This window comes from Pieris brassicae, chromosome 1 (assembly GCF_905147105.1).
Source record: "Pieris brassicae chromosome 1, ilPieBrab1.1, whole genome shotgun sequence".
Lineage (NCBI taxonomy): Eukaryota > Metazoa > Arthropoda > Insecta > Lepidoptera > Pieridae > Pieris > Pieris brassicae.
The window spans coordinates 20,500,646-20,526,289 of NC_059665.1; the positions used below are offsets into that span (position 1 = coordinate 20,500,646).

The window sequence follows — 25,644 nt, forward strand, 5'->3', positions numbered from 1 at the left end:
AAATTAAACCTGATAATACTGAACGAGTAAATTTTTATATGTTCGTTTCATTTAAAAAATTACTCGTTTTATATATATATATATATATATAATACGATTTTATCTCGAAGCAAATCACCAAATTACTTTACCTAAAAATACACTAGACAGAGCTTATTAGAATTAAAAAAAATCTATTTGAGAATGAACGTTAGTTGTAGGCCCTCTACGACAAGTATAGACAAGGAATTGACTGAAAAATTCAGTTATGGCGCGTAATCGTGCGCCGGCGCCGAGTAATCAGCGCCGTGGAGCAGCGATTAGGTCTGGTACTGGAGCATCGGCGCTGCGGCCAGGTTTGCATGGTGCCCTGTGTTCATACGTAATGCTGATAGTGACTTGTTGTACCATTCGTCCTCCGCGGTCATACCTGGAAAACACATATAAACTGTAGCTATGGAAATAGGATATTAATTACCAAAATATTAATTGCCTTTAGCAATCCTGCAATCCTTTTACCATTGCAAAAGACATCGAACATATTTAATTTTCTAAAGGCACATCGTATTGATTTCTGAACGATGATACCTTGACGTAGTCCTTATTTGAATCTTAATACGACATGTAAGGATTGTCAGACTCACGATTTGAGTACAGCCAATAGAAAAACTTGTAAATAGTAATTAAGTACCTTACGACACCAACTTTGAGGAGGTTGATGCCAAATTATTGATTTATTGAATGAGGTGAGCTAAGGAAATCAAAATAGACACAGACACAAAATATTCCCTGGAATGTTAGTTCACTGTTACTTTTTTCTATGGTTTAAACGTGTTAGTGGAACGAGCTCAATGGAAGTGAAATAGCATTTGGAATAGATTTTTTTAAATCCCGTTAATATATTTTTCTTTATAAGGCTTTTATAAGTAACAGTTTATAAATAAAACAAAATGTATAAGTATGGTACTAACAATGCATTGTGCGCAGAATAGGTAGGATTTTATTAAATCATTGCGATTTTAGAATTAAATCTCGGGACTTGTCACAACGAATTAACTATTATGTTTATTGTAAATTGAATACATTCCTTAAAATTCAATATATTTTAAAAGCACTTCAAGGACATCGTTACTTGATGAAAATCGTCTCGGGCGGTAGGTATAACGAGATGCTCTTAGGTGGGGAGCGAATAGTAACCCTCGCGTTTTCTCAAGATGCAATCTCGCCGTAGGAAATAAGATATTTGCGAAGACGCCGCGAGGACGCCCGCCAAAGTAAATGTAGTGGAAATTTTCTTATTAGAATATCTACGGTACGATGCCTCGCTTCTATTAGGGGTTTTTTCTACGCAGGAATTTTCCACGACGTCACACGCTTTGGCGCGCTTTAAGATAACGTTTTGATCTGGAGTTCGCCTTAAGCCATTTTTATGTACTTGATTGCATATATTAACAATATATCTTTATTAATAAAAGCAATATAGTTTTTGGGATATTTTGAAATGGGAAACAGAACAAACATTGTATAAAATTATTTATCAATCCAGTGATGTATTCGTATCATAAAAACAGTTTCTATTATAATTTATTATATATGGCAGTTTCATATTTTACTATGCCGTAAATATTAATCATATAAGCAAAGATAGGGACATCTTGACTTGAGGGTACAAATTTATAATCTCCGGCCGCAAACTCAGGGATTATTAAATTAGTGAAACGTTGCTCCTCCGTCTTTACGTCATTTTACTTCTACATAATATATCGTACAACATCCCAATATAATTTACGGGGCAGCTCTGGTAATATTTTACATAACCTCGTGTGTTAACACACACAGGAACATAGTACTAAAAAGCGATCACTTAGAAGAAAAGAAAAGTGGTTAAAGAAACTTGCAATCTAATGCCAAGTTCCGAGAAATGTCATGTCACAGGAAGCCGTATTAAAGCTGCAATTTCTTAATGGAGAATTTTTTTATATCTAAAATAGACGTGACCTCAAGAAATCGCTTAAATAGGATATTAGATGATGCAATATTATGAATAACGTGACATTGAGAGTAATTATTATAAAACATGGCTTTAAGAAGCGAGTATGTAAAAAATGTATAAACAAATACAATTATATATTGATTATTAGTCGTCAGTCTGTAAATATTTATGTAATTTCAGAATGATAATTAACACGTTAAAAACTTGACGTTTGTTTACAAGGATGGTAACGCAATGGGGACTGGTGCGACGCCATCTTGCCTAGAGAAGCGTTTTGGCGGGTTTTATAAATTTTAAAGCCAATCCTTGATAGAATTAGAAATATTGATTTGTATACGTACCAAAATCACTAATAAATTGAAATGGTTTTTAAAATCTTGTCGACAAGATCTTTATCCTCCTATTTCTATCATTTACCGGCATATTTAATTATTAATGAAACATTGACATTAAAACTAAAATATAGTGATTTGATAATACAATTTGTTACTTAACACATCGTCAGTTCTCTAAAAGCTCATGAGATTTCTTTAAATTGTATTTTGACAGGGTGAAATTAAAACCTTGACAACAAGAGACAAAAACTCAATAAAAGTTTCGCGATCATCTGGCTAAAGTTAGACAACAAAGAGCAAGTTTCCTCATTATTATAAAAGATATTTGTATAAAAACGCGGCTTGATCCACCGCTCCACAACTTTATAATTGGCTTGACGTAGATAATGTAAAGTTGATGGAAGCTACCGCGTCTTGTTTTACACTTCAAACTAAAATACAAGTTTCTGTAGAACGAGTAATTTCATACAGCTCTATCTACTTACTTGCTGGTAATTTAATTGGGACGTGCTTAGGGCATTTGTTATAGTTTTCGCCTTCAAAATTCGTAGAAATTTATATTTTAGTAATTGTAAAACTTCTGTTTATAATAAGAAATTAATTGTTTGCTTAAATGATAGAATATTATGTAAAAATGCAGGCATAATAATGTATAAATACTCATTCTTTATACACAACGACGGAAGAAACTTGGAAAACATGTCATGACAACAGTGGACATTAACATTACAAATACAAAGAGTACAAAGCCTAATTATGACAGATAGGTTCATAAACTGTAAGTAGGTTGTCAAAGGTTCACACAAGTTGAAAATCATTGTGTAAGAGGGATGTAACAATCATAAATAGTTTTTTTGATAATTGAAGAAATATAGGCAACATTTTGTATGTTCATTTCATTCATTTATCTTATATAGATATTTAAAAATTCTTACCCATAGTATCTTGTCGCATGCCAACCGCACTCATATTCGCACTGTGACCCATTGAGAAACCTTGAGGCATGGGGTATGATCCTCCACCCATCTGAGATAAAGAGAAGATGTCCTTCTGCAACTCTTCATAACTTCCATGATGCTGTCAACAATACAGAGTATTATAATATTTGAATGAGAACATTTTAAAGATACATATAATATAATGCGAAGAGGCGATGAGAATTTGGAGAAACTTATCGTGGTTGGTAACAGAGAAGGCAAAAGATCATGTGGCCGTTCACCAACCAGATAGACAGATCAAGTGAAAGACTCATTATACTCAAAACTGTACACAAGAGTGTGTGTGTAAGAGAGGCGCTGGTCAGAAACCGATAGTCCGCTCCGATACGATAAGTATAGGAAATATTTTGTTTCAATTAATTGTTAAATTAATAACTTATACACTCGTATGTTCTCAATTTCAGTTTAATTTAAATAGAGTCGACATTACACTAATTACAAATTTAAAACCGACTGAAACACCGAAAACGCGTATTAACGAAGTTTGGTCAACTTAATAGTTTTTCACACGTTTGCTTTATTTGGTAATTATCGGCCGGATATCCGTTAGTTAAATTATCACTTTCGATAATTAATGTTAAAAGTAAACTCATCTTAATAGTTGCTTTTAAACGATAAGTGTTCGATATTAAGTATTGTGTACGATGACATTATTGTATGTATAATATAGTAAACCTACATATAGATTCAAAGTAGATACTAACGGGTCTCTCAGTCTGCACTGATTCCATATGGTTCTGTCGAAATTTGAAATTCGTCTTCCTGGTCCAATAAAAGGAGTCAACACAACGGCATAATATTATAGAAATGAGCTCCTATCTTTTCAACTCATTCTCTCACTCAACGCAGTCTGGTAACAGATTTTCTCTTTATTTTAAGTGATGATTTGATGACTATTATTATATTGAGTAAATGGCAAATTCATTTTTTTTATCAGGGCCTTAGATTTCTCTGTTTCATTTCTCAATCGAATAGGCTTGTAGGTGATCAGCCTCCTGACACACGCCGTCGACTTTTTGGGTCTACGACAAGCCGGTTTCCTCACGATATTTTCCTTTACGAGCGAATGTTAAATGCGCGCATAGAAAGATAGTCCATTGGTGCACAGCCGAGGATAGAACCTTTGACCTCAGCGATGAGAGTCGCAGACTGGAGCCACTAGACCAACATAGAATGAACTTCTTTTCTCATTGCAAAATAAAATATGATTAAGGACGTTCAACAAAAATCGGTTCCTCGAATTCTTACACCTGAAAATCTTGAAATGATCTAAGGGCGGACATTTGCGCTTATGTACACAGAATTCATGAAACAATTTTATTTTAGAGTAAATATAGCCTATGTTCGAGGACCACAAAAATAGGATTACATCAAGTTCATGTCACTTTGTTTAACATTACTACTCGACCTCCGACCGATGGAGGCACTCCCCAAATTCTTCCATTTGTCTCACATCCTCGCCACCATTTACCAATCCTTCCTCGCTATCCCTTGTTTTTCCTTCGTGGTTTCTGGTGGGCGACCTCTCTTTTTGTTCCCACTGGGTCATTCCAAGTAACCTTTTCTCCATCTGACATCACAAACGCGGCAATGTGATCCCATTTCCATAATACGCACGTGTTTTTTTATGTAATAGCAGGCAAACGGGCAAGAGGCTCACCCGATGTTAAGCGATTCCGCCGCCCATGGACACTCACATTGCCAGAAGGCGTTGCCGGCCTTTCAAGAATTGGTACGCTCTTTTCTTGAAGGACCCAAGTCGAATTGGTTCGGAAATACTTCAGTGGGCAGCTGGTTTCACATAGTGGTGGTGCGCGGCAAAAACTGCCTTAGCAAAAGCTCAGTTGAAAACGTGTATAATACATATATGCATTAATATATTGTGTTTTTTTATAAATAAATAAAATATTCTGATTTGGAATTGTTACTACTACGTACGTTAACTACAGGATATATTGAACAAACAAACAAGTTGATTTAAAGATAAATACGAAATGAATGTCATTGTCAGTTCGTGCTATTTGCATTATTTTCGGCGGTCGGTGGCCGATGCGCAATCTCATTAACGCGTAATCAGGGGTTCGATTAGCAACGCATTGTAATGAATTTCAGATCCGTTATGACATTTTAACTCTCAAAATGCCTATGAAATATTCAAGGGAATTTTAGTTTTTAAAGAACTTTACGGCGGCGCGTCCTACACTGTGTGTTGCAGTGTTTTTGCAAAACTTAAACGTAATACATGCGATTTTGTAATATTTTTAATGATGAACTCAACGATACATTAACAAGTATTGTTTTAATTGTTAGGAATTGCATTGAACACTTGATTTTTCACTTGCCTAGAATCACATTGAAAACATTGAATACAGTACAAACAAATTTGTGACGGGTAAACTATATGTGATAGTTGCGTGATTGATCTTCATAATTTGTACGTGGAAAGATTTTAAAGCGTATGTTTAATGATGAGAGAGATTTTTTTTGCGATGTGAACCGTGTTCGAAGAAGCAGGACAGGCTGTTTTAGTGATATTCCTCTGCTTCGAATGTTATGAAATAGTAAGCGCACTTTTGTCTTTGCGCATACACTTATGTAGTACAATATCTCGCTTGTAACATTATAGGTTATTGTTATTCCGTTAGCAAATAGTGAAGAACATTTTTATTAACAACCAATGTTAAACTATTTGATTTGTTTGACCTTTTAGTTAACAATTTAAAAGTAGTTTTTATTCATATATTCATATTGTTTGTATACGGATGTCTTCCTATATACAATGTGTCATTTATATATATGTATTAAATGGAAATTACACCTTACCTGTGGATACCTATTGATAGTATTTGGGTGCGGGTAGGGCTGGTAACCTCGGTATCCCTGGATGTTTCTCATCATACCATTGCAGCCTGGAAGCACCGCTGGAGCTAACGCTTTCTGCAACTGCTTCTCTTGTTTACGGTATTTTGCTCGGCGATTTTGAAACCAGACCTGTATGAAAAGATTTAATTAATTTGTTAAATTGTCACTAAAGGTTAACGAGCATAAGAAACCAAGTAATTCAGTTGGGTTAAATGTCCGGTTTTTTAGTTACTATGTTTTCTGTAAAATATTTCCATAGATCATTACAGTATTGATTAACAAGATTATAAGCCTTAGTAAGGGTAAATGTCTATAATTTTTTATTATTTAAAAATGAATTAGAATTAAATTTTGAAAATGAAACATTTTGATATAATGTATATGTATTTTTGATATAATGTGGATGCAAGGGGCAAAGACTTTATATGTCTAACATTGACTTTATGTATAAAGTATTTTGATATTAAATAATATAGCTATTTAGTATTTTTATTATCCTATGTATTTGTTTCTTTTATATATAAAACAGGTTCAGGTTCAGGAACAGGTTCTATAGAGCAGGAGGAAAACGGGCAGGAGGCTCACCTAATGTTAAGTCATACCGCCGGTCACAGACACTCTCTATGCCAGAGGGATCGCAAGTGTGTTGCCGGACTTTTAAGAATTAGGTACGCTGTTTTCTAAAAGGACCCTAAATGGCAGTGGTTCGGTTATACTTCAGAGGGCTGGTTTCACATAGAGGTGGTGCGCGGCAATAACTGCCTTAAAAAAACGCTAAGTTGTGGAAACACGGACGTCTAGGTGATACGGGTGGAATTTCGTATTCTGCCTCGACGTCCGATGATGAAACTCAGCTGCAGAAAACGAACGTATTCATAGTCGTTCTCGTTTTTCAGTAAGTACAATTTTATTCTCTTAAATTATGTGAACTAGTAAAAGAAAATAAATAAATCACAAGCCTACCAGGGAGTACTATTAGTAGTCTGTAATTTGAAGTTAGCGGATTGTTACTCGGGTGGTGAATTTTTTTTTACCATACCTTGTCGATTAGATTTAAAATCTATATAGAATGTAGATTATCGAATGTGCCATCAAAATACACAAAGCTTTAATCTGTTGTCGCGGGGAACGAGGCGTGCGTCGTTTGATATGGTGATTACAGCTGATTAGAGGGAGGGAGGAACGCCCTCCCAACTCCAAGCACACCCATATGCACTAACAGTCAACTATATGCTCTAAAACAGTATACAAAGAGGCGAAAATGCCAAGCTTATGTAAAAATAGGGTGAAGAAACATAAATGGGATATTAGTTTTTCGCAAAGCAATCCGACATCCGTCCCTGCCCGCGCGCGTTGTGATGAAAAACGAGGCAATTTCCCGCTTAAAGTATGTACAGTTTACTGCGATACCTACGCTAAAATGGCGTAATATATAATATAATCATTCTGTTTTTATATTAAAAAGATACATCTCTATAATCATAATAAATCATTTTTATATTTTCTCATTTAAATCGGAATATATATCTTCTTATTAACCTTATAATTAAAAATTAATGAAAGGAAAATTAAAATAAATTTAAAAACTTTGGTCCCTATGGCACCATGTGTACCTTCAACGCTGGCAGCATTTCTATTCGTTGAGCGAGGAAAGCACCAGCTCTGGGGACACCAGTACTACCTACGTTTCGTATTTAAGTCGCCAACTTAAATAATTTTAATTTGTTAATACTGTTTATTTGATTTTCCTATTTATCACATTTTTCGGCTGCCGTGAATTAAAAGAACTCGTAGTTATATATTTATCCTTTGGAAGTCAAATATAAACCATTTATCTTTCTAATCCTGTGTCTATTTTAAATCTTTGTCTATTATTATATTATATATATTAAACCTAGAACAATACACTCTTTATTTAAGTGCCATATACATTGTAAAACAGAACAATATAGAAAGAATATTAACAAAACACTAAGAATAATCAAGATCGTATTAAAATATCCTATCCTTAATAAAAACAAGAAAGTCAGTTTCACTTAGCTACAGTTTAAACGTCGATGAAATCTAATTTAGTGAAGATCTGAAACCTTCGAGCAAAAAAGCACATTTGCGGAGTGCCGTGTTGTCTGAAGAAAACGGTCGTCTTTACGCTGAAAAAGCAGAGAACAAAACATTTTCTTATTTCCAATTGTAGAATTCATTTGAGGGCAGAGACAATGTCGAGAGGCGCGCGGGGAGGATCAGCTAACTTCGTTACGGATCCATTTGATGGGATTGCAATGCCTCAGGGGCCTCCCTTCCCGTGCCACCCTCGCCCGCCCGCCGGCGTTGTATTTTTATATCGAAATTTCCTCTAGAAGGAGGGTCGTCGTCTTTAACGTTTACATTCTTATGTAGCGAAACGTTAATAGGGTATACATGTGTGCGTATTTCACAAGCTTTTAACGGTGAAATGTGAAAGAATTCCTTTTAATGATATTTACGCAGGCTCTTTAGTCTTTGCCAACACTTGTACGTAAATTTCCTTCGAAGACATATTTTGAAAGTGCCCTTAAGTTTTATATTTCCATAGCGAACATGTAAATAGTTATATCTTTTTAGAAAAACTAACGTCTCACAATTTCACTTGGAAGGTGAGTTTTGTATTCTGCGAATGTGAACTGGCAAATTAAGGTCGTTACTTCAAGAGAATGTTAAAAGTCGTGTTCTGAATAAAATATATATGCGACGAATTAGGTGCTCTTGGGACAAATCAATAGTGTCCCGAGGGATTGAGCAATTTTAAAACTGAGATAAGGATCGTAAGCATTTCGTATTCATACGGCCATGGAGGACAGATGGCACTTTAATTTGATCCAGCTCCGTCCTACGCAACAAATTATATTACCGGAATATTCGCGCATCATTGATATTTTCGACTTCACGTAAGAACAAGGCCGCTTGTTTGTCGGTTATTACGTTCCCTTCCTTTTACCAATTTCATTCAATCGGTGGAAATACAATTAGTTATATCGCTTCGTTCACTATGGATGTGAAATTGAGCATTATGTATGTTAGTAATAAGCCAAGGCGTCTAGCGTAAAATTTTGTATGCTATTTTAACCACATCTATAATTATAAATTATTTTACAGTCGTTATTTGATTTAAATAAAAAATGTAGACAAGCGTACAGACTAAAGTGCTACGTAGTATAAGCGCTACGCAGTACCAATACTGCTACGCCATCGCGTAACGCTTCCGTTGAATGAATAATAAATTCAGTTCTAATAAGATATAATTACGTTTTTTGTTTGCAATTTATTGTACAAAAGTATGAATAGAACTGTCTAGTCATGGCTATTAAGCAAAGGATATTGATTTGTATTTTATACATACTTATACACACATACAACACATACTCTTTGCCATGTTATTTAGTTGGAACTAACCTGTATCCTCGCTTCGTTAAGCTTTGTCGTTCTCGCTAACTCCTCTCTGCAGTAAATATCGGGATAGTGTGACTTCGCAAATGCTGCTTCTAATTCTGCTAATTGTTCCTGTGGAAATAAATAAATATATGTAACTTTGATACACATTATAGATAATAAAACTACATACTTTTTTTGCTAGATTTTGTCATTAGTAGGCAATTTGTTCCGAAATACAAATACTTGGTTCTATTTGAATAAATAATGTATTAATTAACTTCAAATACAGTTCATTAAATAATAAAAAAATAAAGTTGTTTTATAAAAAAACATTTTCTTATACTTTCCTTCCTTTTATATACTAGAATAAAAAAAATACCTGTGTAAAAGTAGTCCTATGTCTTCGCCTTGCAGGTGTAGGACATGAGGCAGTTGTTGGAGTATGTCCCGCATGTTGAGGTCCCAGCGAAGGTGATAAGGCTGAGCTCCCAGAGCCAGTTCCATTCCCACCAGGCTCCGGCTTTAGTTTCTTGAATGCACCTTCCGCTGGATAAAAAGAGATTTTTGTTACTTTACTGGAAGTTAATAAAATTCTCTAAAATTGGCTGAAGTTAAGAAGTCAGGCCATAGGAAAAGAACGACCTTTATTGAATACCACTAAGGTAGCTAAACTTTTAGATACATTTTGTAGGTATTGAGTGGGTGTGTGATTTAAATTGAAGTCATTGTATATATATATTTGTTAAATAATAGATTGAAAAATACAATTGCCGAAAAAAAACATTCTTAATAAAAGTGTGAAAACAATCATACATTTTCATTTGCAGTTGGGGGCGTCCAATTCTTTTTCTTTTTTTTATAATACAAGAGATAAAAGAACGAACTCTCCTCTCTCCAAGAAACGTAAGTCGAATTGGTTCGAAAATACTTCAGTGGGCAGCTGGTTCCACATAGCGGTGGTGCGCGGCAAAAACTGCCCTAAAAACGCTAGTTGGAGAACGACGAACGTCCAGGACTTTCATATTCTACCTCGACGTGCGATACTGAAACTCAGCTGCAGGTGTTTAATGCAAACAACTCTTCTTAACACTCTCTGTTTAATTTTTTCGTTAACATTAACATTTTAATTATTTCGAACAGATAAAAACCAGTATACGTACTATGGTTAGTGTCTTAGTTAGTTAGTGTCTGTTCTGTTGCTTATCAAGCGACGCCTCTCAATTTTTAATGATATAACCCAATTCACTTTAAAATAAACCGTTACTAAATACGGTGACACTAACCGTAAAATAACGTAACATCAAGAAGCGTTTCTTATTTGCATAGTGGGTCGGATCGATCCTTACCGTAGGTCAAGTTCGCCGTAATTGTAATTATGTTCGTGTAACACTGTTACATTTAGTGATTCATCCGGTTTCAATGAACTTTGTTTTGTATGTCGAAAAATTTACGCTAAAATATAGTCTGTGTATGAAGTGTACAAATTAAGTTACATCAACACTGTAATTATTTGTCTGCATTTGCACATTCGTACTACGACGTTATAGTTGTATTGAGACAAACCGCAAGAAAACATTTACGTATATGTAAATATTATTCTAAGATTATTCGCGGTGAATACTTGCAACCTGGATAACTTCTATTTTTTGTCATTAAATTTATTACATGTATTTAATAATGTATAAAGTATTAATATTTAGAAAACCAGCACTTAGGATGCCACTAAAAGGCTGGTACTGTACTTGGACTTCAGGTTTACAAATGTTGTTTAGTTTGTAGTAACATTATGTACGTATTGTATTCACTCGATCTATTGTCTATGTCTATACCGATCATGTAAAAATAAAACATAAAATATGAAATTTTAAGAATTGAGTTTAAACAAATATTCGGTAACCTCTTTTGAATGAATAAAATATTAATTAACTTCAAATACCGTTCAATAATTAATAAAATATAAAGTTGTTTTATAGAAACCTTTACTTATACTTCACATAACCTTAGTGATTCAATTGAATCTAGAAATAAAAAAATACCTGTGTAAAAGTATTCCTATGTCCTATGTTCTTCTTACAAACCTTTTAAAATGTTTATATTTTTCGAATTGTACATCCTCGCAGTGTCATTAAAATACGCATTTAGTCTACCAATAACTATGCATACATCTGTTTATTGTTTAACATTATACACAATGAATATTCGTGTATAATTAAAAATATTATCATTACGAGTTCCAAAAAAGCTGAAATTGACGTAATCAGTTTACCTGGTTTCTGTGAGCAGGTTTAAGAGGGGGCATTTTAAAAGCATCGTTGGAGGTCGGTTTGGCAAGTATTCATGCATTCCCTTTGACGAGGCACCAGCTACTTATTAATTAACATGGAGCTAAGTGTTTGCGTCCGCGGTAAACGGAGCTTTTTACCGTTTAAAAGCAGTTTTTTTTTCGAAGCTTTGATGGCAATCGGTTTTTCAGCTGACATTTTTTTATTCAATTAACGTGTTGTGCTGTCGCTGTGGAAATTAATGGACATTTTATTCAGAGGCTTCAAGGTATAAATACCTTTTAATATACGATATTTCACGTAGCATTTTTTCATAGGGTAGGCTAACTAAAAGTAGGCTTACTTGTATATGAACCCATACATTAAAGTTCTTCTAGCAAATGACATTTCTATTTCCGCTATCCTATCTACAACAGGTGTAAGCAGTGGTAGCTGAATACTGCTGGCACGATGCTTTCAACATTCTTTAACTATGATTCTATATGGTCTTTGTATATTTATACATAGTAGAGTAACTCTTTACAAAACACTTGTCCGTAGTATTTTAAAATATGTTACTGTAATCTTGTCACCACATTTCAAAATACACAAAAAACAATTGAAACGGTTTGAAAACGTTTCCTTAGGGCTTTGCAGCAGTCTACACTTGCGTGGCGTACGAGTATTGCAAACGTACGAGGCTCGTTTGGACTATTTCAAGTAAGATAATCTGAAACTCTACGACGTCACTTCATTGACCTAGTTTGTTTATAATACTTAACTTTAATACTCATACTAAGCTAAATTTGCCTTTCTTTGTAATCTTAGAATTACTAGAACTAAAAGTTTTCTATACGTAACTACGGCTCTCTTATCTGCTACTTTTAATGGTCCAGTAAATAGGCTAATCTCGCTCTTAAAACTTAATTACTAACATTGATGAAAATATTGATATATTTGACAATAATTTACCGTAACATTGTTTATGCTGTCAATGAGGTTTAAGTTTCTATTTAGTTTTAGTTGTTATTTATATATTTTTTGTGAATAAATATAAAATAGTTTTTAATAGCAGCAAGAGGCACCGCTTAATAACTCGCCTTTACATTAGTTATTTCATTGATCTATATAAGTCGTCATGACAGGTATTACCATCGTCCTATTTATAAATGAAGAACAAATAGTTATGTTACTATTTTAAGCAAATCTCAAATTACATCACCCACAATGAGAGCGTCATAATAGAGTGACTCGCAAGTCAACGCACAATATTTTATAGGGACATTTGTTCGGGGTGTAACAAAGATTCAATGTAACATGTCATTAGGGGGTCGTAATCCCCTAATTATGACGATTGACATAAAAGCGCCATCTGTGGCGGCGGAGAGGTGTCGGGTGACTGCACAAAGTGTAAAAAAATGTCTAAGCAGATTGGGAAATGTGTTTTAGGTATTTTTGTAGCTTTTTCGTAGGTTTGTTTAAGTGTAATTATTTCACCATATAAATTCAGTAGTAATTTAAATTTGCTAAGCACATATTTGTGCTGTAATTCACGGTACGTACCGAGTTTTTAATTATATCATATGGATAATAAAAATAAATATTTTCTACTAAGACTTATTACTTTACCTGTTACTGTTTTATGTATAATACTTGGTATCCAATTAACCATCTTTTATAAAAAATATAATAATAATAAATTGTTTAAGTAATATCATAATATTAGGAACTTATTTGTAGCTGTGTGTAATAGTTGCAAAAGAGTGTAATAATAATACACTCTTTTGCAACCTGTAATAATAACTATATTCAACTAAAGAAGATGTCAATGCATGTGTAAGACAAAGTAGTACTTATAAGAAGTTGTGTTATTCTATGAACAAGATACTGTAGATTGTAAACTTGTTTAAAATGTTTGAGAGCAAAAAAGGGTAGCAATAAGTTTTTCTGTTGCAGACTACCGTATTTTAAGAGACAAGCATCGGGCATTAAGTTTTATTCGAGTTTCAAGTTGATCACTTAATAATTAGACAACTATGTACGAAGATGAGATTGACAATTAAAAGGCAATAAGCCACCATGAATTATTAAGTAAATTTCAACACGTATACCAGATGAAAGCAATGAAACATTAGCCTTATTAAAGATTATTAGAATCAAAGTGGTTATCGAGACAGTTTTAAATTAAAAACATAATTTTACATTTGAAGGAACTTAGAAATTGAAGTGATTTAAAAAATCACTAGTAAAATGCGATTAACGCAACGAGTGGCTCTTGTAAATCGCAATTTATAATCTGGAAATCTATTACGTATTTGGCACCCCGGGGCTTCGTTTCGACGGGGTGCTTCGCCCTCAAGCGGTGTCCATATGTTAACATGCCACTAATAGTTTTATAATCGAGGAGCATTCCGCAATCCCCTTGTCTTTGATTATTGTTGTGTTAAATTACTGACAAACCACTTTATTTATTGCTTAGGTAAATTAATTACACATATCTAAAGCTCAAATACCTATTTTGTATCGTTCCATCACAGTAAAAACACTATTTGACAAAACGAGACGGAAACATGGTGAATTTTTAAAATTTTTAAAAATTAATAGTATTATTAACACCCCTGCCATAGTATCCAGAGACATTTTCTATCTTTCAAATTTTTACTAAAAAGATACAATATCTTAATTACAATGAAGTAGTTCCCGTATAGTGTGTTACGCGTCTAGCGAGATACGCCCCGCCCCGGCTACATCGGTAATATTTTATTGTTTACAATATTCATGGGCGCAATTCCTCGCTCAGACCCGCTCTTTTCTTGTTTGCCGCCTTTATATATTTAATAATTTTTTCACAGAACCATTCCAATACACTATGGTGAATTACACTGTTTTGCTACGGGGATTTATTGTATACATATTATAAATTATTAAAATAAATACAATTTACGATTATTAGTATGTGTTAGATGCGTATTTTGTATCGCACATATATGGTACCACTACATGCTAAAGCGTGTAAGCAGTTTAATAATTTTAAAATCTATAAATAATATTATGTAAAATGAAAAAGAACAAAAACGTGTTGTACTGCTATATGCTTACTGTTTCATTATTAATTTATTTTTTTGTCTGCCTATCATAACTTTAAAGCTAACCTACTAATATAATAATTAGCTCAATGTTGTAACTAACACAATAATAACCAAACGGAAGTGTCTTGAACACAAGTTGACTGGAATAAATAATTATGAATATAATAAATATTTATTACAGATTATAATAATATTATAATCTGTAATAAAATAACTGTAGGCTTAAGTGTCACTGTGATCTTGAAATTATAAATCAGTAAACATATATTATAACTGTGAAGTACCTACTTAAAACAATATTTATACTGAGTAATTTGTCACAACGATGTTCGCATTTTTTCATGTTCTCAGAAGTATTTTGTATATGCTATTGATTGTTTTCTATAAAAAATGATTAGACAAATAATTGTAATTAACTAAATAGATCTTGAATTTGATGGGGATAAAAACATTACCTAATAGCTAAAACAGTAATTTATTGAATTTATTGTAATTTTAGCTTTTTATGGTAGAAAATGCATAATAAATCACGTGGTGTATCTAAATATAAAAATAAATATAAACGATCTAATTCTGTATTTACGAGTACAAAAATATTTATTTTAATTTTGTTATTTCACGGTTTCAAAATACTTATATTTAACGAAAAAATCTAAGTTATATTTTACGATACAGAATATATAGAATTAACATTTTTTAACCCGTTGGCTATTTGTTGCATTTCGAGTGGCAGCTGATCCGAAAGTAACAATGGGTTCAATGGCTTGTCGCTTGAGGGCGCGTGCGCAGGATTACTCTATTATATCGAGTGCCTACTATATTATAAGTTATTTATGCATTTATGTCACTTTGTGATTTTAAATTTAGTTCGTATGTGTCAAAGTCTAGAACCAGAACAACGAGCAATGTAGTTAAACTATAGACTTTAAAAAAATGCGACAATGGAGCAGAAACATTGATTTATTTTTATGGACGAATGTTAGGTTATTCATGATTTGTTACAGAAAGAGTAAGTGACGGCCAAATAGCTTACGTATCTAAGTTTCTTTAATAGAAGATTTTTTTTGGACCGATTTGATCATCATTCATTGTACCTAATGGATTTACAATTATATTTGATTTTTTTTTGTGTTTAAGACGTGCGAACGTGTGTTAGGTCCGCTAGTTTAATTAAATTATTTAAGATGACATAACTTATAAGATGAACGAATTAAACCAAATATGGTATTTTGCGAATGTTTTTTGTTGTATGAAAAAATATTAAATTAAAGTTTTATGTTAGCGCATTTGTCGATAAAAAAATTAAGTGCGCTCTTGCATTTCGAAATTCTTTTTTATTTTCTTTAATTTACCTGAAAGAGATCGTTTAGTATAGACCGCCTGTTGTAACATGTTTTTTAATAGTTATTTAAGGTTTAGTGCACAAAATTTAAATAAATTTTTATTTATAATAAAATAACGGTAATTAATCAAAGGTTTTTGCGGCGGAAGTACTTAATATCAAATTAAGCATGCTTGTATTAACAAATCCTACTATTACAAGGGATGTTTTTGTCAACTGGCAGCCACGCGCCATGAATTAACAGACAATAAATCGATACATGCCTGTCAAACATTGTCAAATGGTGCCACATTGCTCATTTTGACAAATAAGGCAACCACCTTGTGGTGTGGTCAAATGTGTTAGACTCATCTGCTTTTTAAAATTATATTTCAATTGGTTTATAAATATTGTTAAATACTAATATTAATTTTGTTTTACAAAATATTAATTGAGTTTCTGGAATATTCGTCTAAAACAATTTTCGGTAGTAAATGTCAACTTTATTTTGAGTTATTTATGTTATACTTTGTTATTTTAAAATTTATTTGGAAAATCAACTTGTCCGTACAATGCGTTAAAACTTGAGAACAAGGAGAAAAGGCATTTATTATATTATTATACTAAATAAAACCAACTAAATAATGAAATACTGATGTCAGTCAGTCCATATGGAATCCTTTTCATGGAGAAATATCTTAAACCAATAACGCGATATTTTTTTTTATTACAGTAAAAACTATTTAACTGGGCTAGTAGATACTTGAGAAACGTGCTTTTCATATATTGAAGTATGTCTATTACTTGGAATTTCAAAGCGACTGCCATTTTAAACTGCCGTTTTAGGAGACTGGACTTAACTTACAAATGACAAATAACGTGATTACAGCAGAAATATCGGTGTATCGTCGAACCACCAAATTATTTTGTTGCTAAAATGTCCATAAAGTAGAGTTTTTTACTTGACGTTATTAGAATATTTTTCTAACCAGTAAGTACCTCTTTACCGTATCTACCCACGAGACAGTACTAACAAATGCAATTTGATTTATATTTTACCGACATGAATATCTTCCAAATTTATCGCAGTGAAATTAGTGATTTCTGAGCTACTACGAATATAACTAGATACTAGACTAGAAAGATATGTATAAGTTTCATTATAATACACTATTAAACCGATAACAACTTGTGTAATGAAATTCGGGTAACTACCTAGACGTTATTTCCGAGGAATGTAATTAATGTAACATATTGTAAATCTATTATTTAATTACTATTTAATGTGATCACAGTGTCTCAGATAGCCATGCAGTTTAGACATCAATCTAGTGTTAAATAGTAATAAAATGAATCGGTGTCAGCGAACATGAAAGCATATTTAAATGGATTATGTACTTATTTAACTTTGAGTGAGTAATTTTCTTTTGTTTGTTGCGACTATCTGTTTTTAATGAATAGTATAAACCTGGTGGAAGCTCTTAGAGAAGGCCTATGTCCAAGGACAAGCTGGTAAACAGAAAGTAACAGGCTTGCCGATTACTATTAGTGTTTATACTACATTTTTCTGTACTAAGATTATTATTATTTATCTAACCTAATCTACCTAGTAGAAACACCACAAAAAGTACGTGAATGAATTCTAGTTACAGCATGTACCTAATGAATTTTTTAAATTGAACTCACATTAACTCATAAAGTATTACATTATTAAACTCTGAACAAATATAAAGATAAAACTATTTCAATCGCAATTTTTACAGGAGCCTTTTTTTAAGTACAAAATACATTAATTATTTGATAATGTTATATTATTATATGTTTGATATTACATAATGGTTGCTTTCAAATTTTTTCAACGTCATTTTGCTGGACTATAATCTAATCTTGATACAAAGATCTTTGTAGTAATACATGTTTTTATTAATTTGATACAAAATGTATGTACGAAGAAGATTTTTAATATTTAATTCATTGTTTCAGCTGCATTGTACACTTATTGCAATGCTGGACTATTAGATATACTCTTAAGAGGTAATATGACTCCTCAACAAATATTTAACGTGAACAACAATCCAAGTCGAAATCCTTACGCTCAAACTACTCAAAATCTTGCTGCAACTAGAGATAAATACAACGCAATGAATAAAAATTGGGGAACGCCGCCTGCGTTTCACACGGACAATACAAAACACACTAATAGCTTAATGAACGTTAATGACTCTGGAAATAGCGACAGCTCTGATGATGACAACCGAATACCACGCAAAATCATTAACATTAACAAATCACCAGCAAACATTGCTCAAAACACAAATGGACAAAGTGTTGCCAATCAGGTATCGGGATTACCGTTTATTAATGACAATTCTGGTCTTAATCATCCATTGGTAAATCAGTTCCCCGGAAATAACGCTGTGTTAAACCCTAGAATTAATAATAATGGAAATGGTCAAAATATACATAAAATTATACAAGATATAAACAAAATTAATAACATTATGGGTCAAATAAAGCAAGAGAACGCCAAAAATCATGGGAATATTGATACAAATATAAAAACAAATAATGGAAACCATGAATTTGGTAACCCTTCCATGGGACATTTTACCTATCCAATGGTTCATGTAAATAATGGACTTCACGGAGTTTATACAAATTTACATAATGATAATGTATACCCTAATACAAGTAACATACTTAGTAATGTACAACCTCCAAGAAACCCAGAAACAAATTTAAATACGGCCGTAACCAATGCACATATTGTAACACCACCGCCTGGTATTTTGATGACAAATTTGCCGAAGGAAAATGTAAATAATAAAAAGCCTTCGCTGGGTATATCTAATGTAAGTAAATTCGGGGACCAATATGTACTTAAGCCAATTACAAAAAGGAAATTCTTTTCTCAAGTAAGACCTGTTGTTCCTGATTATAAAATTCCTCAAAATAAGGAAACTTTATACTATATAGACTAATTAATAACAGATTTATTTGTCAATTAACGTTTAGAACATTTATTTTAATAAAACCTTCTTGCGCCATAATTTTTATTTAATTATAATTAAAGTAATATTAAATTTGTATTTGAATGATTTGACTCCTAAAAAAATGTAGTTTAGCAGAACAATAAAATGAATCCTTCGGTTCATTTGATTCCAACCGAATGAAAAATAAACTCATTTACAGGAAGGGTACCACCATGCAAACCATCATCAAGCTTTCACTTAGCCAATGAGTTATATCTCTAAGTCTCACTCTTATAGATATGCCGTGTACTGTAACTTAATTAGTTTATTAAGTTAATGAATAAAAATCATTAGCCCTACGCAGATAAACTATTTGTTTTCAAATTCAAAAGTTTACCTGTTTCAGTGGGTTAGGATATACATGGGTCATGTGAAGTCATGTGTATATTACCTACGTATAGCCAAATAATTATTCAACACAGCGCCGGCATGCCGCTTGAAAATTCAGGCTTCGCAGCCGGGGGCGGTCGTTAGCGACATTTCGTATTCATGACGTCAGCCTAGGGCCGATTGTTTGCAATATTACTCTAATTGGAATTGTAATACGTACATATTCGGATAGATACGTGCCCGATATCATTAGTGGCTAGTATTAATATTGGAAATGTACCTAAATACAGTTACAAATATTGACTTGTTGACATCAAGAAAAACACTTTTTGAACGGATTAAAGCTATGTATTATTTTTAAAACTTATAGTTATTTACATAATTCTAAATTTTAAATTTTTTCCGACGTTTCGCGTACTTTTCAGTGTGCGTGGTCACGTAAGACCTGTTACGTACCGTACATAGCTTTAATCCGTTCAAAACGTGTTTTTGTTGACATCAATGCCAAGAAATTGTTATATAAATATTTATTAAAACTAAATATATTGTTAATGTTTTATTGCAAGTTGTTTATTATATTTTAACGAGGGTGATTACTGACAGCTAAAATCATTAAAATCGGTTACAATTTTGGTTACTATTTTGCTAGAAATTATTCAATGTGAAAACCATACAAATTTAGGATTCTTTTCTCTTATAGCAGCGTCTGTAATTGTTACTTTAACATTTGCTCTAAATATGGTAACAAAATAATGCGTCCGTACTTAACTAGATAACTGTTTATTTTAATACTAAAGAATTCTGCAAGTTCACATAACTAAACTGAAATATGTAGTAGAATTTATATTACCACTAATAATGTTTTGTACATTACGAAAAGTAAAAATTGTTTTTCATAGTTTAATAATTTTAAGTTTATAATTCGAAATTTATACAGTTATCGATATAAAAATGAGTATTAACAGAACTCAAGAGAACGAGCAGACAATATTGTGTATAGTAATTAAAAACATGATTTGATAAAGACAATTGTGAGCACCCAATAGACACTGTGCCTACTCCAATCGGACTAAGTGAGTTTATTAAACATATTATTTTTTTCAAGTAAAGTAAATAATTATTATGAAATGTTTTTATACGAAGAAAAAAGAATTAATCAAGAAACATGAATTTTGTCATTCTGTAAACTACTCGCTAGAAACTGGAACTTACATAAATAAAGCACCTAATTATCGATGATAACCTTGAAAAAGAATGTTAAAGAATATTTAACCTATACAGTATTAATGTAGTTAAAATTAAATTATCGAATTTAAGGGAGCTCAATATACCATACCGTAAAAGGAATACCAAGAGCGGACAATAGTATATATAATAGTAACATAACTATACTAAATCAATGTCAGTGTCAATGTTAACAAAATAAAATTATTGATCCTTTAATCAAGGATTAATAATAAACGGCCGAAGATACTTTCAAAACAATGAGAAACGCAGGAAAAGAAATATTTAAATCTTACTTAATATCAAATCCACCGTCACGGTCATAATATCAATCCAATTTTATATGTTCTGCTACGAGAATATTTGCCGACAACAAAGTAATAAATGATTTCGCGCTTTATAGATTGCGTATTACTATTTTGACAGTTGACTTGAATTCTTGCCATAGATAAATAATTAACCACCGGCAATATTATACAAATTTGCAAACGTAATAAAACTTGTATTTTTTTAGTAAAAGACTCATTAAATTGTCCACGTAGGTCATATTAAAATACTTTTCTTTATATGATAGACTATGGTGAATATACTGGTGTGACTATGGTGAGGCAGAAGGCTGATCACCTACTTGCCTATTCAATTTACAAATGACCATGAAACCAATACAAAAATCAGAGGCCCAGACCTAAAAAGGTTAGCCATTGTTTTTTTTATGTTGAATATATACAGTATATAATAACTTTAAGCTGCTTCTGCTGTTATAAGCTGTAAAACTATATAAAACGAAATATTTAGATCAGATTCTTTATAAAAACATTTAAAAAATCATTAATATTTTGATTTTAAAACCCTATATTGTCGATTTCAGCAAATAAAAATATTGTTTAATAAAATCAATGTCTCGACCCTGCCAGGATTCGAACCTGGAATCTTCTGATCCGTAGTCAGACGCGTTATCCGTTGCGCCACAGGGCCCACAATTGAGTTTTCAAAACAGGTGAATGTACAAATTCAGGATTTTAAATTACATTATTCTACATTGACTTCAGTCATCAGTAATATCTTATCAATCAACTCGTGATTTCAGCCAATTTTTCTCAGTTCTGGCATTGATATAGCTTTTTTTATTTATTATTTATCATTTATACATATCATCTTACTTTTAAAAAATACTAAAGGGTATATCGTAATTTTTCTGTACATTAATATATATCTTAAAATGGTTTTACTTTTAATGCTATGATGTAGATTGTTTAATATCTTTTAAAAATCTATTATGGGTGAAATTAGCAAATGACAGAAGTTTCATGTACACCATTTAACATTTGAAATATACAAAAAGTGAATTTTTAAAACTGTACTAATTCAAATATACACTCGTCTTGGCGTCAAAGTAAAATGACATAAAAAAAAACATATAATTAAGATAATCATACTACATTTTAGGGTAGTTATAACAGCTGATCTTATCAGACATAACCTGCGTATGCGCATGCCTGATGGTTTTTTTCTAGGTAAAGGGGTAGTAATGCTAATGTATTACTCGATATACTACTTTGTAAATATTTTTTAGTGGTATTAATAATAATAATTTATTTAAACCTGTATATAAAATATAAATAATATAATAATAATTATTATGTAGACAATCATAAGTCCAAATGGTTATTTTCCTAAATATTATATTAGTAGGCTAGATTAGAGTATATTCAAATCATAAAATTAAGTAACGGATAGCCTAGTTTTGATTTATTATAAGATTGGCTTAATAAATGTATGTTGTCTTTGTGTTATTATATATTATGTAATTGTAGTACAAGGCTTAGGTCAATAAAATATGGCATATGCCATACTGTCATCTTAAAAGAAGATATAGTATATCTACGCAGGTTTTATATTATTTTACCTTAAAACCAATCAAAGTAAGATACTATTCGGGATTATTGATTGATAATTTATTCTCTCTATTGATAATATTTACAGGAATCCGGTAACAGAGGTAACGAGAAGTTGTTAGTATAGATATAGTATCGCCTAGGATGAATTTAGGTTTTGTAGGTCTAAGAACTAAGTACCTGTATGGTCCTGTAGGGAACGACTGATTGTTGGCGCTGGGGGCGTAGCAGCATGCTCCCCACCATACAGCCCACCAAATTCTTCTGCTGATGAACTGGAGGCATTACTGCACTTTCTCCCCTTATCAGGTGTATATTTACTTTCTGCACCCGTAAGGAACTTAGCATCGTGCTGATGCTCGTCCAACAACCCCGGGACACCCAGAAGCCCCCCAACCAAGTTGGGTCTGAGCTCCTCCATGATTTTAGCCCCTTGTCCCGCGCCACCGCCACTGCTAAAGTTCAGCTGGCGGCTGAAGAAGGCCGGGAAGATGTTGAATTGCTGGGGATCGGGCAGCGAGGCTAGTGGCGGCGCGGGCGGCTCACCGGCCCCCGCGCACGCCCCGCTCTTAAACTCCACCGTGCTGCCGGCTTTGCTAAAGTTGCAGCGCGGCTCCGCGCCTCTAACCTCGTGCTCGCCGTCGCCGTCGGCTCGGCCCCGACGCTCACTGACTAACCACATTATAGTGACGTGGAGCACGGATACGCCGCCCCGCGCACTAATTGTCCGCGACTGCGCGAGAGGAGGTCACGTAACCGCCCTCGAGAGAACACCACGCTCCCGCATCAGTGATCGATGTGGAATCTTTGTAGGGAAGCTGCGTCCCACTCGCCCGCGAAGCTCGGCTATAGGGTGGGAATAGGAGCGGCGGTAGGCGGGGCTACACCCCTGTCTCGTCCCTCATTGGTGGGATCTGACACGTTGGGGTGCGTCTCACCGCTTCGGGCAACAAGCGCTCCTCTTTGTTTTATTGTCCCCATGGCTTCTCGCCGTTCTTGCGTTTAAAGTTTATGCATTGTACCGTGTTTTGTTCTACAAAACACAAAAGCACGTATGAACTTCTTGAGGTAAATCTGCTGAAATGAAAATGTGACGTATCATAAATATTAAAGTGGTTCATTAATGTTGGTTTTAGAAGTAAATCTTATCTTATCTTCTATCGCTAGAGTGTATTGCAAATGGCATATAAAATGAGCGATTAATAAAATATTCCAAGCGTAACTCTTATTTGATATTTTAAATATAATCATTTAGAATCTCTCTCCAGTAACCGAAAATGATTATTAATTGATACCTATATGCGGCATATATCTATATATAATTAATATCTTTGTTATTAATTTCTTTGTCAGGTACATATAAGTTTAATTCCATACAAAGCTCGGATGCTACCTATACAATATCGATTTTAACTCGAGAGGTGACGTTAGATTCGTTTCGATTTTGTTAGGGGTGTCTGTTTTATTTTGCTAACAATACCAAGTGTTTACGACACAATTGCAACGGTTCTAGCTAATCATTTAGTTATGGACAATATCTTGACAAGTGGTAAAAAATGTGTGGGTCTATGATTCTAAATTCAAATTTTCGAACGTTTCTTTTTTCTTGTATTGAAAATCCACTTTATTAGGTTTCGCTCTGACAAATATCAGGGTTTATTTTTACTAGTCTAACCTTAATTTTAAATTATACGTCTTACCATAGACACAAAACTTCAACGGCGTGTGTCAGGCACAGGAGGCTCATCACCTAATTGCGTATTAGATTGACAAATTATCATGAAACAGATATAGAAATCTGAGGCCCAGACAAAAGGCTAAAAGGTTGTAGCGCCATTGATTTTTTTTACATAAACAAATAAGAGCAGTGTTGGTCTAGTGGTTCAGTGTGCGACTCTCATCCCTGAGGTCGTAGGTTCAATACCCGGCTGTGCACCAATAGCCTTTCTTTCTATGTTCGTATTTAATGCGCTCGAACGGTGAAGGAAAACATCGTGAGGAAACTGGCTCGCACAGAAAGGTGATCACTTAATTGTCTATTAGATAGACAAATTTTCATGAAACACATAGAGAAATTTGACCTTAAAAAAGGTTGTAGCGCCACTGATTTATATTATATTAACAAATTATACCTCTTATATTTAAACTTAATAACCAACAACAAATCCTTTTTCATAACAATTTGATATTCATAATAATATTATGAATTATATTATCATCTGTATAAAAAAAAATTGGTAAACCACAATTAAATGTTCAAATGAAGGGTACATTACATTGTAAGATCAAAGATATACTTTTCATTGAGCAAGTGAATTATATTATCAAACCCTTTGTAAACTTTATGAATAAATTAGACATATCGAGTTTCGGACACAAATGTTTCGAACTTTGAATATTTTTGTATTATTCTTATTGATAGTATGACAGTAAAGTCTGCATTAGTTTTACGCATTAGAGTTTTAAAGCAATGCTTTTATTTAAAATATTATAAGCAAATAAATAAGGATCGATGTTTACAAGTGTTCATTGAGGTCGTCACTGCTTTGGTTATGCGTTCGATATATTTGCAAATAAAGTTATGCAATAAAGAAGTACTTATGTCAAAAATCACAAAATACTGTTGATTAATAGAACGATTTGTTTAGCAGCAATTTATGGTTTGTATTTACTGTAGAATAATATAAAAGAGGTTACGTACGGTTTTGTGATAAAAATAGTTATTAACTTGTTTGAAAAAGGCACCTAACATAAATAATAATAAAGTGACAGTGAACATTTTAAACCTTGGCCTATACATACATCTGATACTTTGGCCACCGCGTTTCTTTGAGTTCAAGTTCTGGGACAAGCCGGTTTCGTTACGATAATTTTCGAGAAAGTTCTAATTGCTCATAGAAAATTCCATTGGGGCATT

General features: G+C 33.0%; 1 protein-coding gene and 1 non-coding gene across 2 annotated transcripts; both read right to left on the minus strand.

Moving 5' to 3' along the window:
- Nucleotides 1-240: 240 nt before the first annotated feature.
- On the minus strand, nucleotides 241-23,409 carry LOC123712898 (homeobox protein unc-42-like). Its single transcript, XM_045666262.1, has 6 exons — nucleotides 22,908-23,409; nucleotides 9,955-10,121; nucleotides 9,597-9,704; nucleotides 6,129-6,296; nucleotides 3,243-3,384; nucleotides 241-409 (listed from the first exon to the last, which is right to left on the minus strand). Exons 1-6 carry the CDS (start codon nucleotides 23,407-23,409, stop codon nucleotides 300-302), a joined length of 1,197 nt encoding a protein of 398 aa, XP_045522218.1. The 3' UTR covers nucleotides 241-299.
- Nucleotides 21,735-21,807, minus strand: Trnar-acg. The gene has a single exon. It is a non-coding gene; the product is annotated as a tRNA-Arg (tRNA).
- Nucleotides 23,410-25,644: the final 2,235 nt, after the last annotated feature.